Below are 15,356 nucleotides of genomic sequence, written 5' to 3' on the forward strand. Positions count from 1 at the left end.
TTCACGTGACTGTAATTTAGGGTACAACTTTTCAACAATAGTACGTAAAAATGGCAGTTATTTTACATTCAACAAAGTTGGGTAACCAAGTTTTAATCAAGCACCACTACCCCGGATGTAATTCACCTTCTCCATAAATCGCGCCATCCAGTGTCAAAGCGCATTTATGACTGAATAGTAGACACGTATGCAGTTCAAATGAAGATTCGGTGTTTTTTTTTTGGATAGATGTTTATGCATTTTAGATGACAAAAGACTACCCAACCAAACATTCGATATGAATTGTATTGCCTTCACCGTTTACGTCATGTTGACGTCACAGAAGCGTACCATCACTAGAGAGCGCAATTTTTAGAAATTGTGTTTCACAGAAGCCCACGTTGTACACGTTTTGCTGTCAACATGATTGCGTCAAGGCGTTCACCGACAAAATTGAAAGACACATTAAAGACATTTGTTGTTAGAAATACAAAGTAAATAGTTTATTTGCTGTAAATGTTTCATTCTTGCTACACATTCCGCCTTTCACAACGCGAATATACGACTGAGTAAAATGCAATAAAAGACAATTGATACATCCAAACACAGTATATATAAATATTAATCAACATTAAAAAAAAAACCTCTGCGATAATAGGTTTCCATTACGTTCATATTATAACTAAATGATTATTAATGTTCACGAAACTAACATAACGTATTAAAGACAATAGGTTAAAAATTGTATGTGTGAAAGGACAATAAATAAAAATCACGCATGAATTTGTTATATCTGATTTTCCCGCGTTCAAATTAATACGGGCACAGTTTCTTGGCGAAGTTAACGTGTATTGAATTCTTCGACCTAATTAATGCAAACGATATGCATCTATGTTATAACAAGTATTAAAATGCATTACGAGTCATCATAATTCATTTAAACAATTAGAGCGACAATTTCTATGATTCGTGCATCTTAAAACATACTTGAAAAAAAAACATTGACATGTTAGTAAATATGTACAAATTGCAATAAAATTGTTGATACAACTCGTCAGTTCTCGTCACCAATGTCGCACTGTATCCCCACCTCCGCTACATCTACAGCTAAGTCGGTGTTTCGTCCGTCAAATCCTCGATTTAACACAGCACCATGGCCATCGACCTCAGGTAATAATGGATACCCTGCTTCGTATCGGAAACGATTGAGAGCCGGTCCCCAGTCCCATTCTGGTCGAATTGAGTTCAAGAATCGCTGTAAATGAATATCACGTGTTAAAACAGCAGTGCTGGACTGTAATCAAAACACACCTACCTAGTAGAATGCTGACAAGTTTATTTTGTGAAAGTGGTACCAATTATAATACAGAGTGGTGCTAATCTTACACGCCTCCGTTCACTTCCCGTAGTGCAAATAATGGAATGTTTCATCAGTGACAAAGGGCGAGTAACCGAAGGGTAACTTACTTGATCAATCGTTATTATTCTACTTAAATCGTCAGGGCGTTAAATATCGTAAATTCCAAAGCATAGCACAATAATAAGAAGTGAAACAAAAAGTTAACCCACATATAAAGCATTCTACAGATATTTTGATGAAGGAAGATGGATTGTCAAAACGTGTCATGGTCATTCCTATCACCGAGGTTGCACTCATTGTAAAAGGTTCATAAATAAATGTGAATCGTCATTAATAACGTAAGCATTGCATTTTCTGTCTTCCAAATTAATTTTTGGTTTTTGCCAACGCCCAAGTTCAATTTCTAAATTGTCGTTTTAGGCCAAATTTACTGAACATTTTACGAAATTTAAAACACAAAATAACATTTAAATTAACTCCCGAATATTTTCTTGAATACACCATAAGTCTAAAGTTTACGAGATTAACCATTTTACCACTGATTTTCTTATTCTTTGGGATACACGAGAACTATTAATCAATAAACATAGTAAATTTAACTTTAGTTATATATGTGATGATACGTACCTTTCCAAAACTGCCTTTCTGCTTGAAAATCAAATAATAGGGAATATACAAGACAATAGCAGCTAGCGACGTACATGCGATAAACCAACCCAAAACATCTGCAGTTCTAGGGTAAATATAACCACCAAGATGCGCAGGTACGTAGTCCAAAGCGTAGAAAATCAAAACTCCCTAGAAGTGGGGTAGAACAAAAATATAATATAGTGAAATAGTATGCATAACTGTAACACGCAGTAAATATTCAGTGTCGATATCGTAATTTTATTGTTTTGATTCGAGTTGATTATTGGCTGGGCAAAGTGACGAAATATTGCGAAGTAGTACTTACAATGAGAACCAGTGGTGCAATGACCAATGGAATCAAGATAACGACCAACAACATAATCCAATAACATTTGCCACGTGGTCCCAACATCGATTTCAAGTCTTTATAGTATCTTCGAAGGCCTGTTAAAAAATGAAGTTTTCATGAACATTAGACGTTTGCATTCATCAATTGACTTACCAGTTACAGATAAGGACAAACAAACAAATATTCAAGTCCAGTGGACACAGCTGTGATCGAAATGATACACCCCCCCCCCACAATTATTCATTATTCGCAGTTGTGGGTTGTATCACAGTCCCTGTGGTTGTCATGATAAAGTAAATCTGAATGTTGTGTGTGTTGCTTATAAAAACGCTTTTCGCGTTATATTTTATGTCAGTCGCAAATGAAACTCAGATTTCAAATGGTGTACAGACATTTTTAGGTGTTCTGTCTAGTCTAGAGCTAGTTTTACACAAGATTGACTGCAAGTGGGCAATGTCTACTTAGGGCAGCTATGTCTATTGGCATGTTGAGACAACAACTAATGAAAAATGTCTGATATTTTACGAAAACCATATTTTTAATATTTTAAATTTTTAATTGTTCGTTGCCATGAGCTGGTCTCGAAATAAAACTTATTATGTAGACGTCATACAACATCGACTGAATACTGTGTGAGCTTTGGAATATTCATAACAATTGATCGATAATGATGATATCGTGTACTAAATCAAGTGATACAAAATGTATATATGTATTCTATATAAGGGATTGCCTTTACGCACGGATGTTTACGCTCAATAAATGTAGGTACAATAATTTATTGCCCGTTTTCTCTTCTGAACCTAAGGTTTATTGTGTTGTGAACACAGGCGTTGTGTTCGGGGATCAGGGAACCTAGTCTCGCTTGACTGATGTCACTTACACGTAGAGATACCAGATTCGACCGAAATGAATACACATTAGTTCATTACAGATAGTCCAGTTAAATTCACACAAGCAGTCAGTCGAGGTAACCCCTCGCTGTACCGTTCTCTCGTTCTCCCCTTTACAAAGGTAACAAACTCTCTATATGAAAAGTAAAAACACTAGGGCCTGGCGGAGTAAACGTGCGATCAGCCAGTCGTTGACACAGTAACGTGATTACCAGAGATGTGTCTCACGGTTAAAGCCTTGCAAAGTTGCCACTGCTAAATACAATAAGTAAACAATCTATTTATCAAATTCCTGTTTTATATGTTTATAATCTCCACCCTAAACATGCAAGTTGTTGATTCTAAACAGTAGTCTAACGAATATGCGAACGTGAAGTCGTTATAACAATTGTTTCAACCGTCAAACAATGCATACATTTGTCCAAGTCTTGCCTCAATATAGAAATTACACCGATCTACTAAATAAGAAAACATTGATCAGATAAATTAATAGGAGGAATACCACTTGTTGTCCTGTCTCTATTTTAACAGTCCGCTAACATTTGATAGACAGTTTTCGTTCACCATTTATTAGGAAAGTAATCTTTTTTTGATCCAAACAGTGTCCGTTTACTGTGTTATTTGTTCTCGACAATGCCAGTTTATACTAGGAAAGAACAGTTTTTTCAGAACAAGGTTGTTCTCAAATGATAAAGTGGAGACATAGTTTAGGTCTATGATGGAGAGTACAAGTTTTCTCTCAATATTTAAAAATGATATATATTTTGAGCTGTAAATTAGGTTAAAACCAGCGATTCTCAGATAGACGACGTGTGTGTGTGTGCATGGCCACGCGAGCTAAGCAGGTGGTTACAAGCCTTTTACTAGAATCTCGACCTCGTCCTCGTAACCATTCTTTAAATATCAATAAACAGATAAATGGTACCGTTTAAACTTCGAACTCGTTATCATAAAAGTTATACAACCTATAAAACCGGTAAAGAGGGTTACAACGCAACAACCACTCTTCAGGCGGGCATTTTAAAAGCTTCATATGTCAAGCTAACAAATGAAAGTTAACACAGTACATAGATAGAATCAAGGTGTGTGTGAGATGAGTTTGCGATTTTATGTCCCGCCTGTTATACCAGCACTGTCTGGATTCCTGATGTAATGGGACATGTATCACGAGATTCGAGTAACCCGTTGGCATCACGTGCTCAACGGTGAATTCATTATATCTGATAAAGTATTTGTCTGAAATACTGCCTCTTCCATACAAAGTTGCAATAGTGCATGTCAACCAGTCTGTCTGAGGGACGGTGCAGGTCAGCCAGTCAGTGTGAGGGGCGGTGCAGGTCAGCCAGTCAGTGTGAGGGGCGGTGCAGGTCAGCCAGTCAGTCTGAGGGGCGGTGCAGGTCAGCCAGTCAGTCTGAGGGGCGGTGCAGGTCAGCCAGTCAGTCTGAGGGGCGGTGCAGATCAGCCAGTCAGTGTGAGGGGCGGTGCAGGTCAGCCAGTCAGTCTGAGGGGCGGTGCAGGTCAGCCAGTCAGTCTGGGGGCGGTGCAGGTCAGCCAGTCAGTCAGTCTGGGGGCGGTGCAGGTCAGCCAGTCAGTCAGTCTGAGGGGCGGTGCAGGTCAGCCAGCCAGTCAGTCTGAGGGGCGGTGCAGGTCAGCCAGCCAGTCAGTCTGAGGGGCGGTGCAGGTCAGCCAGCCAGTCAGTCTGAGGGGCGGTGCAGGTCAGCCAGCCAGTCAGTCTGAGGGGCGGTGCAGGTCAGCCAGCCAGTCAGTCTGAGGGGCGGTGCAGGTCAGCCAGCCAGTCAGTCTGAGGGGCGGTGCAGGTCAGCCAGCCAGTCAGTCTGAGGGGCGGTGCAGGTCAGCCAGCCAGTCAGTCTGAGGGGCGGTGCAGGTCAGCCAGTCTGTCTGAGGGGAGGTGCAGGTCAGCCAGTCAGTCTGAGGGGCGGTGCAGGTCAGCCAGTCAGTCAGTCTGAGGGGCGGTGCAGGTCAGCCAGTCAGTCAGTCTGAGGGGCGGTGCAGGTCAGCCAGTCAGTCTGAGGGGCGGTGCAGGTCAGCCAGTCAGTCTGAGGGGCGGTGCAGGTCAGCCAGTCAGTCTGAGGGGCGGTGCAGGTCAGGCAGTCAGTCTGAGGGGCGGTGCAGGTCAGGCAGTCAGTCAGTCTGAGGGGCGGTGCAGGTCAGCCAGTCAGTCTGAGGGGCGGTGCAGGTCAGCCAGCCAACTAAATATATCCAATTAACCTACTTACCATATACATAGGTCACAACAAGACACTCAATTATTCCGACAACAACCATTGGAAGTGCTGATGCATACGTATCCATCAAATTCACCCAAAAAAGCCCAGCCTGTTAAGAAATATGCATATGGGATATTGATTCAATACTTAATAATGTCATCGATATATATGTAAATTATATGCAGATTGTTGTTCAGTTTGACCAATCAGAATGTACAACATGCGCGTGCCTAGAGGCTAAAGGATATACATGTGGTACCAATGACGTAATGAATACAGATAACATTCTTACCCTGGTCACGTGGGGTAATCCAACGATGAATGCGCATGTGCAATACAAGATGGGTAAAACAGTTCGCATCACTTTACGTTTTCGTGATAAACATTTGAATTCATCCAGTAAAGCTGTAATCACCGTTTCAACAATTACAAACTGTGAATACAGAATCATACATTAAGCTATACAGGTGGGAACGTTGTAAGATACCCTGAAAGGTGTTATTTACAAATAGAGAGTAGTGAAATATTAGTAAGATACTACTACACGCATTACATTTAGACAGTAATGTAGTAAGATACTACTACACGCATTACATTTATAGACAGTAATGTAGTAAGATACTACTACACGCATTATATTTATAGACAGTAATGTAGTAAGATACTACTACACGCATTACATTTAGACAGTAATGAAGTAAGATACTACTACACGCATTACATTTAGACAGTAATGTAGTAAGATACTACTACACGCATTACATTTATAGACAGTAATGTAGTAAGATACTACTACACGCATTACATTTATAGACAGTAATGTAGTAAGATACTACTACACGCATTACATTTAGACAGTAGTGTAGTAAGATACTACTACACGCATTACATTTACAGACAGTAGTGTAGTAAGATACTACTACACGCATTACATGTATAGACAGTAATGTAGTAAGATACTACTACACGCATTACATTTACAGACAGTAGTGTAGTAAGATACTACTACACGCATTACATGTATAGACAGTAATGTAGTAAGATACTACTACACGCATTACATTTACAGACAATGTAGTAATACATTTAAGGGAATAAATAAACACAAACTTACCATTGAATCTATACCGAGTGTAACGAGCATGAAGAAAAAAATCACCGACCATAGAGGTGATATTGGAAGTCTGGATAGCGCCTCTGGATAAGCAACAAACGCCAGTCCCGGGCCGCTATCTACTACGTCTTTGACTTCAGTGTCGAGTTCGTACGCCATGTTGCCCAATACCGAAAAAATAGCAAAGCCAGCAAATAAACTGGTCAACGCGTTAAGTATTGCTACGAGAACAGCGTCCCTGTAAATGAAACAAGGTACACATTTGTAAAAACAATCACCACAGTTCAAGAGATAGTTGTTTCGTCAAAATAAATTAACACGCGTAATCACCCACAAAATCACGCGTTCTCTAATCAAATCTCAATAATTACTTAATTTGGTGGAAATGTATGGGAAAAACCTAGTTATCTATATGTGCTTACCCGAATACGTTGTTGTGAAATTTATTGTAACTTGCCATAGTGCTGAGTCCACCAGATGCAGCACTGAGAGAGTAAAATACTTGACCCGCCGCGTCCTTCCACACCTGCCAGAACAAACAAACAAACCAAACGTAGTTTTGAAATGAACATTGAGATATCGAATAAAAATATCGTGGGCGTTTGAAACGGAAGACTGCCTATGAAGTTGGCTTTTACATGGGATAAACGTACCTCTGGTTCGGCGAGTTTCGTCCAGTTGGCCCTACCGATGTAGAACTCGATGCCATCACTGGCGCCTTCCAAGGTACAACCACGAATTACCAAGACAAGAATAAGAACATACGGGAATGTTGCTGTAAAGTAAACAACCTAAACAAACAACAAAAACATTAGGCTTTGATTTCGCACAAAATGTATTAATCGCTATTGTTTCCTAGGCAACACACGTTCGTTTGGTATACGTCTAAAGTCAGCTGACAATATGCGACTATATAGAACGTATGCTGCCAGTAGAGCATAATGAGAGAATGATAAAATACACAGATCGTCACAGAAAGCCGGTCATCCATGGCTAAATTATAATGGTAAGGCGAAGGCGAATAAATTATCCTTGGTTAGCGAAGATGGTCAAAGTGGTAACTGAACGTATACGATAATCCATTAAAAACATGTAAAAGTCCCAGTCTGGATAAATTTAAAATGCGATGAATGAAAGCTATCTCGTCTCACCTTGCCCGCTGATTTGATGCCACGAATGATACAGAGATACACGAGAATCCAAGCTAACAGAAGGCAGAGTGATAATTGCCATTTAATGCCACCCATATCGAATACGCCTGTACTAGTTTCTAACACGAAGCCACTAAAAGCAAAAAAGAAGATATGTAAAGAATATCGAAGAATGGACCTTAATACATTAATACGATAGATACGTTTCAGTTGAATACATACCCAAAATATTCGTCTGTCGGCCTGACTGTGTCGTTGGGTAGATTGGCTCGTACAGCGGTAACGTTGACCGTGGAATTAAGATCTCTATCGTCAAAACATTTATCCGAGTTCCATGCATTTCCGCATCCAACCCAGGGCAAGCTGGGCAAGTCGCTGAACGAAGCGAACAAATAGAATAGCGCCCAGGACAGTACAACGTTGTAATATATAGACACAAACGCACTGATGATTACCATAGCCCAACCAATTCCTGTAAAAATAAAAAGGGTTATAAATGAAGCACATATAGCCCGCTATGAATAATGACGTCACGCCGCTTTCTGACTGGGTTTTTATGCTAATTCTATGCTAAACTAAAAACACCTTGAAATCTTAGTAATATGATAAATATACCTCTTTTTCCATTAGAGTTGAAACAAAATTGTTTTAGGGTAGATTTATACCTTCGACTTAAAAATTAGTTACCGTCCGATTGTGATTATTTTGTCGTATTTACATTTACAACTCGTACCAAAACACGTAAATAAATGTCACCGTTCCAAATTTGGTATAACCGCCTAAATCTGGAAAAATACATTATTAAGTCGTTGGCAAAACTAAAAAAAATTATAACCAAAGAAACAGCATAACAGCAAATGTCCCCATAGAAAACGCTAGCGAGTCGCCAATGTGAAGTCGCGCCCCTATAGTCTTATACCGCGCCAGAAAGTTGTGTTGTTCGGCCTTGTTTGAAGGTTTTCTTCAGTTCTTTCACGATGTTATAGTTTACTTTAATATTTCGCAGTTACTCAAATTTTCGGTCTAACACAGAATGGCAAAAGGCTGAATGTAGAACTATACACAGGAAAAATATTGTATTTTCCCAATTTTTACATATTCGATATATCAAGGATGAAAAAATAAAATAAACATTTGTTGTCACCGTACTCTGTTCAGACAGAATCGATCGATCAATAAAATATAGTGAAGGTAATATGTTTTGTCTGTTATAGAGCATTTTATTTGTATTTCCTATGAAAATAATCGGCGACATAAAGTGAAAAACAATATATAAATTGTCTTACAAGAACTTTTTGATGCGAGAAGTATTAAAAAACATAATATTTGTAGGTATGGCATTTTATATGTATTATTGACAGTGAATCAAACAAGTTCGCATACTGTTGACTAATACTAAAACGAATATTTTGACACAAAATAATGTCGCCTGTAATAATAACCCTGTAAAATACTTTTTGATTCTTGTTTTTCTTAATTTTGTGTTAAGTAAACTAATATACTACTTTTCTGGCACTTTTGAGTGTGATGAGCCCCCATAAAAATGATTCTGACAGAATAATAAATATTTATTTTGTACATTATTTATACATTAGTTATGTCATTTACATTAACTATTTTTATTTACTTATGCGAGCAATAATTTCATTATTGGCAAATGAAAAAAATCTAGATCCGGCACATATTTTATATTTAAATAATGATATTGATAACAAGCTACATTGTATGGATATGAAATGACATAGTCCCCGTCGTTTTTAATGAAAGATTGTATTTAAATATTTATGTACACTAACTTAACTTACCTTTGAACATCGGCGCCAACTTCCACACGGAGACACTTCCCAGACTGGAAAACTGACCTAGTGCCATTTCCGTGAAGAAAATTGGTATTCCAGCCGCAAAGAACACAATAAAGTAGGGAATCAGAAACGTTGCTACAAAGGAATTAAAGTATCGTGGTATCACATGTTAGAAATTGAAAATATAGAGGCACAAGCTTAAACGTTGTAGGTCGGGAGAATTTTTCATACGGTCATAATATATGATATTTCTTCAAAATGTCTGCCTCGTTATGAATCCCTAAATGTGAAAATTCAAACGTTCATAAGACTGTGTCGTTATAGAGAGAGTAATATCTCACAAGTATTGTTTTGTAGTTTCGTTTATAGTTAACAATGAAGAAATAAGCGCTTTCCTACGAAGACACAAATATGCCCATAACGTACTCACCTCCACCATTTTTAAAACATAAATACGGGAATCGCCACAAGTTACCAAGACCGACAGCGTAACCCAGTGAAGCCAGGATAAACTCCCCTTTCCTCGACCAATTCCCTCTAACTGGGTTTTCATCATTCGGTTTCTTTTTGCTTGAATGTTCCTGTTCCGGGCCATACAGGTCTTGCATTTCAACTGACTGTAATAATCCAGCATCACCCTGTAATTAATTCACACATTCAGAGGTTTATCTTATACTCTGTGCGTAATTAATAAATGTCATATTGAAGTTATATGGTTTCACCTTATTATAACCTTATTATAGTATTATACATATAATTATGCATTTTTACTCTGTATTTCTAAATTGTCGGAAAATTACTTAAAACAGAATTATCTATACGACTTAAATACTTAAAATAAATGTGTGCTTTCATAAAAAAAAATATGCGTATCATACATTATTGGAATTAAATACATTCATTTATAAAGTATGTCATTTGTATTTACATATGCAGGGTTTAATTTCATTATTTCCAAATAAATACTAAGCATTCTAGATGCAGCACATTATTTTTTTTAAATATTTCAATAATATGTGTATCTGATGGCAAGCTACGTCGTATATTAACAAGACATGGCACGACACAGTCTCTGTCGTTTTTACCGATAATGTACAATTCAGTGCATCTGCATATATCTGTACCTGTCTTGTGATACGTGAATGAAAACCCTCCAAATGTATTACATTTTAATAACTCAGGAAAATCGTTTTCTTATGCAACATATTTTAACCAAATAGCTGAAATATAGTTCGATAAATACCTCATATTGTCGCAGTATTATTCTGATTGACACTTATATAACAGACATGATACAAACTGAAGTGACTTGTGCGTTTCCTTCCTTTAGTATACAAAATGGCCATCAGTCTGCCATATGGAACCCGATCCGAAAAATAAAATGATGTGCAACCACAGGGAGCCCAGGAACTATGATCAACTGCACGCACTGCACTCCCTATTAATCTGGAAAAAAACTGACTAACAGAATGAAAAATAAAATCTATAAAAAATACCAGGTTGAAGATTATTAGTTGCTCTTTCAAATTTCGCCAATATTCTACCTATATCTGCAGAATAAATCAAGAAAACTACACAAATTGACTCCATTTACGAATACTTAACGGTTTGCCCGAACGCACGGCACAATTGGAGGCGAAGAACCAATCACAAGATTGGTTACGAACCAGTTGAGCAAGGCTAACCTCGATGTTGGTTGTTGACAAATGCTGAACAGGTCACGCCTCCAAACTGTGCCATGCGTTCGATCAAACCATTATGTATTCGTAAATGGAGTCAATTTGTGTAGTTTTGATTTATTCTGCAGATATAGGTAAAATATTGGTAAGGCTTAGACGAAATTTGAAAGAGCAACTAATAATCTTCAACCTGATATTTTTTATAGATTTTATTTTTTATTCTGTTCATCTATTTTTCCAGTTTAAAAATTATGAGCTGGCTGGAGCCTTCATCTATTTCTTACACTAGATACCAGCCGATCCCCCCCCCCCTCCGCTCATAGGAAGTGCGTGCAGTTTATCATACTTCCTGGGCTCCCTGTGGTGCAACAAGTTCCCTTTGTAATAAATGTATGTACCGACTTTTGAGATCCGACATGGAATGACGATGCATTTTTAATGAGTTACACATGACAAAACCATATATATATATATATCTGGTGACAGATGACAATGTCATAAATACTTGGTGACAAATGACAATGCCATATAAATCTGGAGACATCCACCTCACCAAATATATTCATCTATATCTATCGATATATCATCGATTCATATTTCAGCCGTTCATCAAGACCACATATTTATTGAACACACACTAAATGAGGACCATGTCTTCTTTTGAATCTATTGGCGAGTGGGCGTCTATACTACTGTAGAAAGCGTGAGTCAGCCATGATGTGTTTCTGCAAAGTGAAGGACTTGTGTAGTTTACACTCCTTTCCCAATGTAAATAACTCGGTCAGTTATGTATTGAGCATTTCCATAGTACGAATAGTGACTAAAATACAGAATACACTTTGGTGCGGTCTGCGAGTTCAAGGCCATCCGGTTAATAAAGCATAGTTGATTCACCAAAGGTTGTTGCTGTTGAACTGCTGTTTTCAATGCAAATAGAATACCATGAATTCAGTGACACCTGTCGTGTTTGCTGCAATTTTTTTTCCATTTTTAATGTTATTTGTACATGTCTTGCTTTCTTCTGTTCTGTGTGTATAACTTATAAATCAATATTTAAAAAAAAGTGGAAGAAAAACACTCTAAACAAAACAAGTATGACCCCAAAAACGTCAAGCAGTTTTGAAATATTTGATTTGTTAATCACGCATCTAAATACATGCATTTGTGTTTACTTTCTACAAGCAGTATATATACAACAGGTCAACAAGTGGTTGTATCGTGATGATTAATTGAATAGTTTACTCTTTCACACAAATCTACCGACATACGTTAAAAACGTGTACACTCTTTGGTTCAGGGGTCACCGGGTAAATATAATGCGATCGTGATAGCTAGATAATTTGTATACTGATTATAATTGGCGGGCATAGTGTTATTATTTTATTTTGTGTGTGCACTTTGAGTAGACATGTATATGGAGGAGGCAACAGAAGTAAAAAGAAAACTTAACAGAGAATGTTCAAATTAAGTAACTGAAATTTAAATTAATAGTTAACCGTCCTTCGAGTTACGGGAAACATACAGCGTAAGCACTTCTATATTGCCCGTAGGTAGAAGATCGGTTAACTGATAATTAAATTCGAGTTACTAAATGTGGACGTACAATGAAAACAAAGTGAATGTTGCCTGTAACTGGAAGTTCTGTTCACGTGGTTTCTAAAATATGGGTTTGGTCATGTTTGTAACTCGAGTTCAATTACGTCATGTACATCTTGTGCCCTGATTCGTAAGACAAGTCAAACACTTTCCCCTCGCGTACATAGCTCCTGTTCCGATTTGTTATACTGCTCTCAACTGTGTCCGATATTATACAAGGGGATACATGCAGCCAAAATATTAACGTCGGCCCGGGTCGGGCCGGCTGACTTGGTGTACACTGCCAGGATTTAAAACCCAACAGGTTTTTTTGACAGATAAAAAAACACTATGCATCTGCAATTTACGAAAAACAAAGGGCATAATCTGATTTTTAACATCCATGGATCGAGAGTTGCATCCTATACACGCACTAGGCGCGGCTACTTCGTTACGCTTACGAGGTGCGTTATTTCTCCGCCAATCAGAATACCAGAGTCATCAACTGATTATGCTCTCGTTACGTCACACGCTCAGCAATGTTCTGCGATCAGTATCAACGCTCATTGTTGACTTTCAGGGAGCTTAATTAAAAATTGTTGTGTTTTATTGTAATAAAATACGACATATAATTAATATACAGCAACAAAATAAATGAATTCAAAAATAAATTACTCGCTTCCGAATATATTTTGCGAAAACGTCAAATTTGCGGTAAATTGTGGAATGGTCTATTGTCTGCAATCTGTTTTTGTTTACATTGCGCACTATGATTCATGCGTGGCAACATAAACATACTATATCGGCGTCTGGGTGTAGATTTCCAGGTATTACATCACTAGAGCATAGAAATTGAAACACAAGAATTACCACCTACTAGTATCTTGAGTAATTCTAAAGATAAACAGTAACTGAAAAGTCATGAAAAATTTACTAAAAGTTTGTCAAGACACCGAGAAAAAACACTCTGCTTAGCTTTGGTCGGCATATTTTTGTGCAATATATTAGAAGTGAATGTATCAAATGCGATCTGATTTTTGAAAGTTCTGTTCTTTGTAAACAAAATGTCAGTCAGTAACCGTTTTTATTGATCTATACGTGTTATTTTGACACAGTTACTTTTCTTAAACACCTTGTCATTGTCATACACAGCACTAAGACCAAGTTCCCTAGTCTCTCGTCGCAAGTTGGACACCCGAGGCAGAGACACAGTACAGTAGTGCAGCAACAAGAGGGAAGAGTTCCGTTTGTACCCCCCTCATCCCTAACCCTAATTTTAACACTCCATGATACCCAATTCATGTGTATATGCCCCCTCTAGATAACTATAGATACAATTAAATGGGGAGTGCTGGAGGGTAGGGTTAGGGTCAGGGATGGGGGTACAAAAGGAACTCTTTCCCAACAAGAGACTGGAACGGAATCTTACGCAATGTCCACTTTCTCGTTACAAACACCTCTTACTCAAGCAAGTGGCTACGAGCTGAAAATCTAGCACATTCCCGTAAGAAAGGCTAACCGTGTTGACAAGTGTCGGCCCATTGTCATACGTACAGAATGGCTAAGCTGTACTGCGACGTACTGGGAACTGTGTCTATTTCACTGAATTGATGTCAATGGCATGACACATTGCATACCACGATATTAGGGGTTGACCCAATTGAAATCATTGGGGTGGCTGGAAGTATTGGAAAAAAAAGACACCGGGAGAAAAAACGCCATGTAAGGTGTTGGAAGAAACATTTGAACATTCAGGAAAAATTACCAACAAGACACTGAGACAAAAATTGCACTGGCGACACTCATCCTGCGCTGCCATGATTTCTCACCATTAACCGAATGATTCAACTTTCAATGAACACAAGGTGGGGCGATTCAGAAGTTACAGTCACGCATTGTGCTGACGTTATTCGGTAAATACTTGTACTTACTTGTTGATGAAACATGGTTGTGGCAAACTAGTGTCAGAAGCAAAATTCAAACAGCAGAAACGGCAACAGAAGTTTGTGAGAGTGATACCTCTACTCATAAGCACACACGTCAAAGCAACTAGTGAAGTCTGTCATCCATATTTACAGTGCTGTTTTACATAAAAAGAGTTATGTTAATTGACCTCACAAAGACGTACGCATGTCGGCTCATTCATAGCCTAACAATATGTGGTATGACACACAGCAAACTAACATACACATGCATCTGTATGGTGCAGCGCACGTTTGAAAACTAAGTTGGTGGTAAAAAGCTCTCTAATATGTGTTACATGTTTTACACGTTTGGCATTTTAGACACTGAAACATTAATTCAAAAATACCAACCATGCAGTTAAAACATGAAAAATCGTTTCTATAATGAAAATTTTAAATTCTTGTGATCTTCAAAAATGTCAAAATTGCATTTCAAAAACGAAAAATGCAAAATCGTTTATTTAATAACGCTGCTTCCTCTACAAGTATGTGTTTATTCCTGGGTTATAGTATTTATTTAGTTGTCTTTTGATAAAAACATTTATTGGAATAAATTATATCACTGCCATATAGTATTGGTATAATGAATTTATCAAAAGGGATAACGTTTATTTTAAATGTGGAATACATTT

The 15,356-nt window shown here is 37.9% G+C and overlaps 1 protein-coding gene across 1 annotated transcript; it reads right to left on the reverse strand.

The window, feature by feature from the left end:
- Positions 1-453: 453 nt before the first annotated feature.
- LOC100375809 (sodium- and chloride-dependent glycine transporter 1-like) lies at positions 454-14,877 on the reverse strand. Its single transcript, XM_002733032.4, has 13 exons — positions 14,692-14,877; positions 9,937-10,144; positions 9,510-9,641; positions 7,927-8,176; positions 7,705-7,837; positions 7,207-7,344; positions 6,976-7,079; positions 6,554-6,791; positions 5,732-5,872; positions 5,449-5,548; positions 2,295-2,413; positions 1,967-2,137; positions 454-1,234 (listed from the first exon to the last, which is right to left on the reverse strand). Exons 1-13 carry the CDS (start codon positions 14,704-14,706, stop codon positions 1,034-1,036), a joined length of 1,950 nt encoding a protein of 649 aa, XP_002733078.1. The 5' UTR covers positions 14,707-14,877; the 3' UTR covers positions 454-1,033.
- Between the last annotated feature and the right edge of the window lie 479 nt (positions 14,878-15,356).

Source organism: Saccoglossus kowalevskii, chromosome 4, assembly GCF_978046115.1.
Source record: "Saccoglossus kowalevskii chromosome 4, keSacKowa6.1, whole genome shotgun sequence".
Lineage (NCBI taxonomy): Eukaryota > Metazoa > Hemichordata > Enteropneusta > Harrimaniidae > Saccoglossus > Saccoglossus kowalevskii.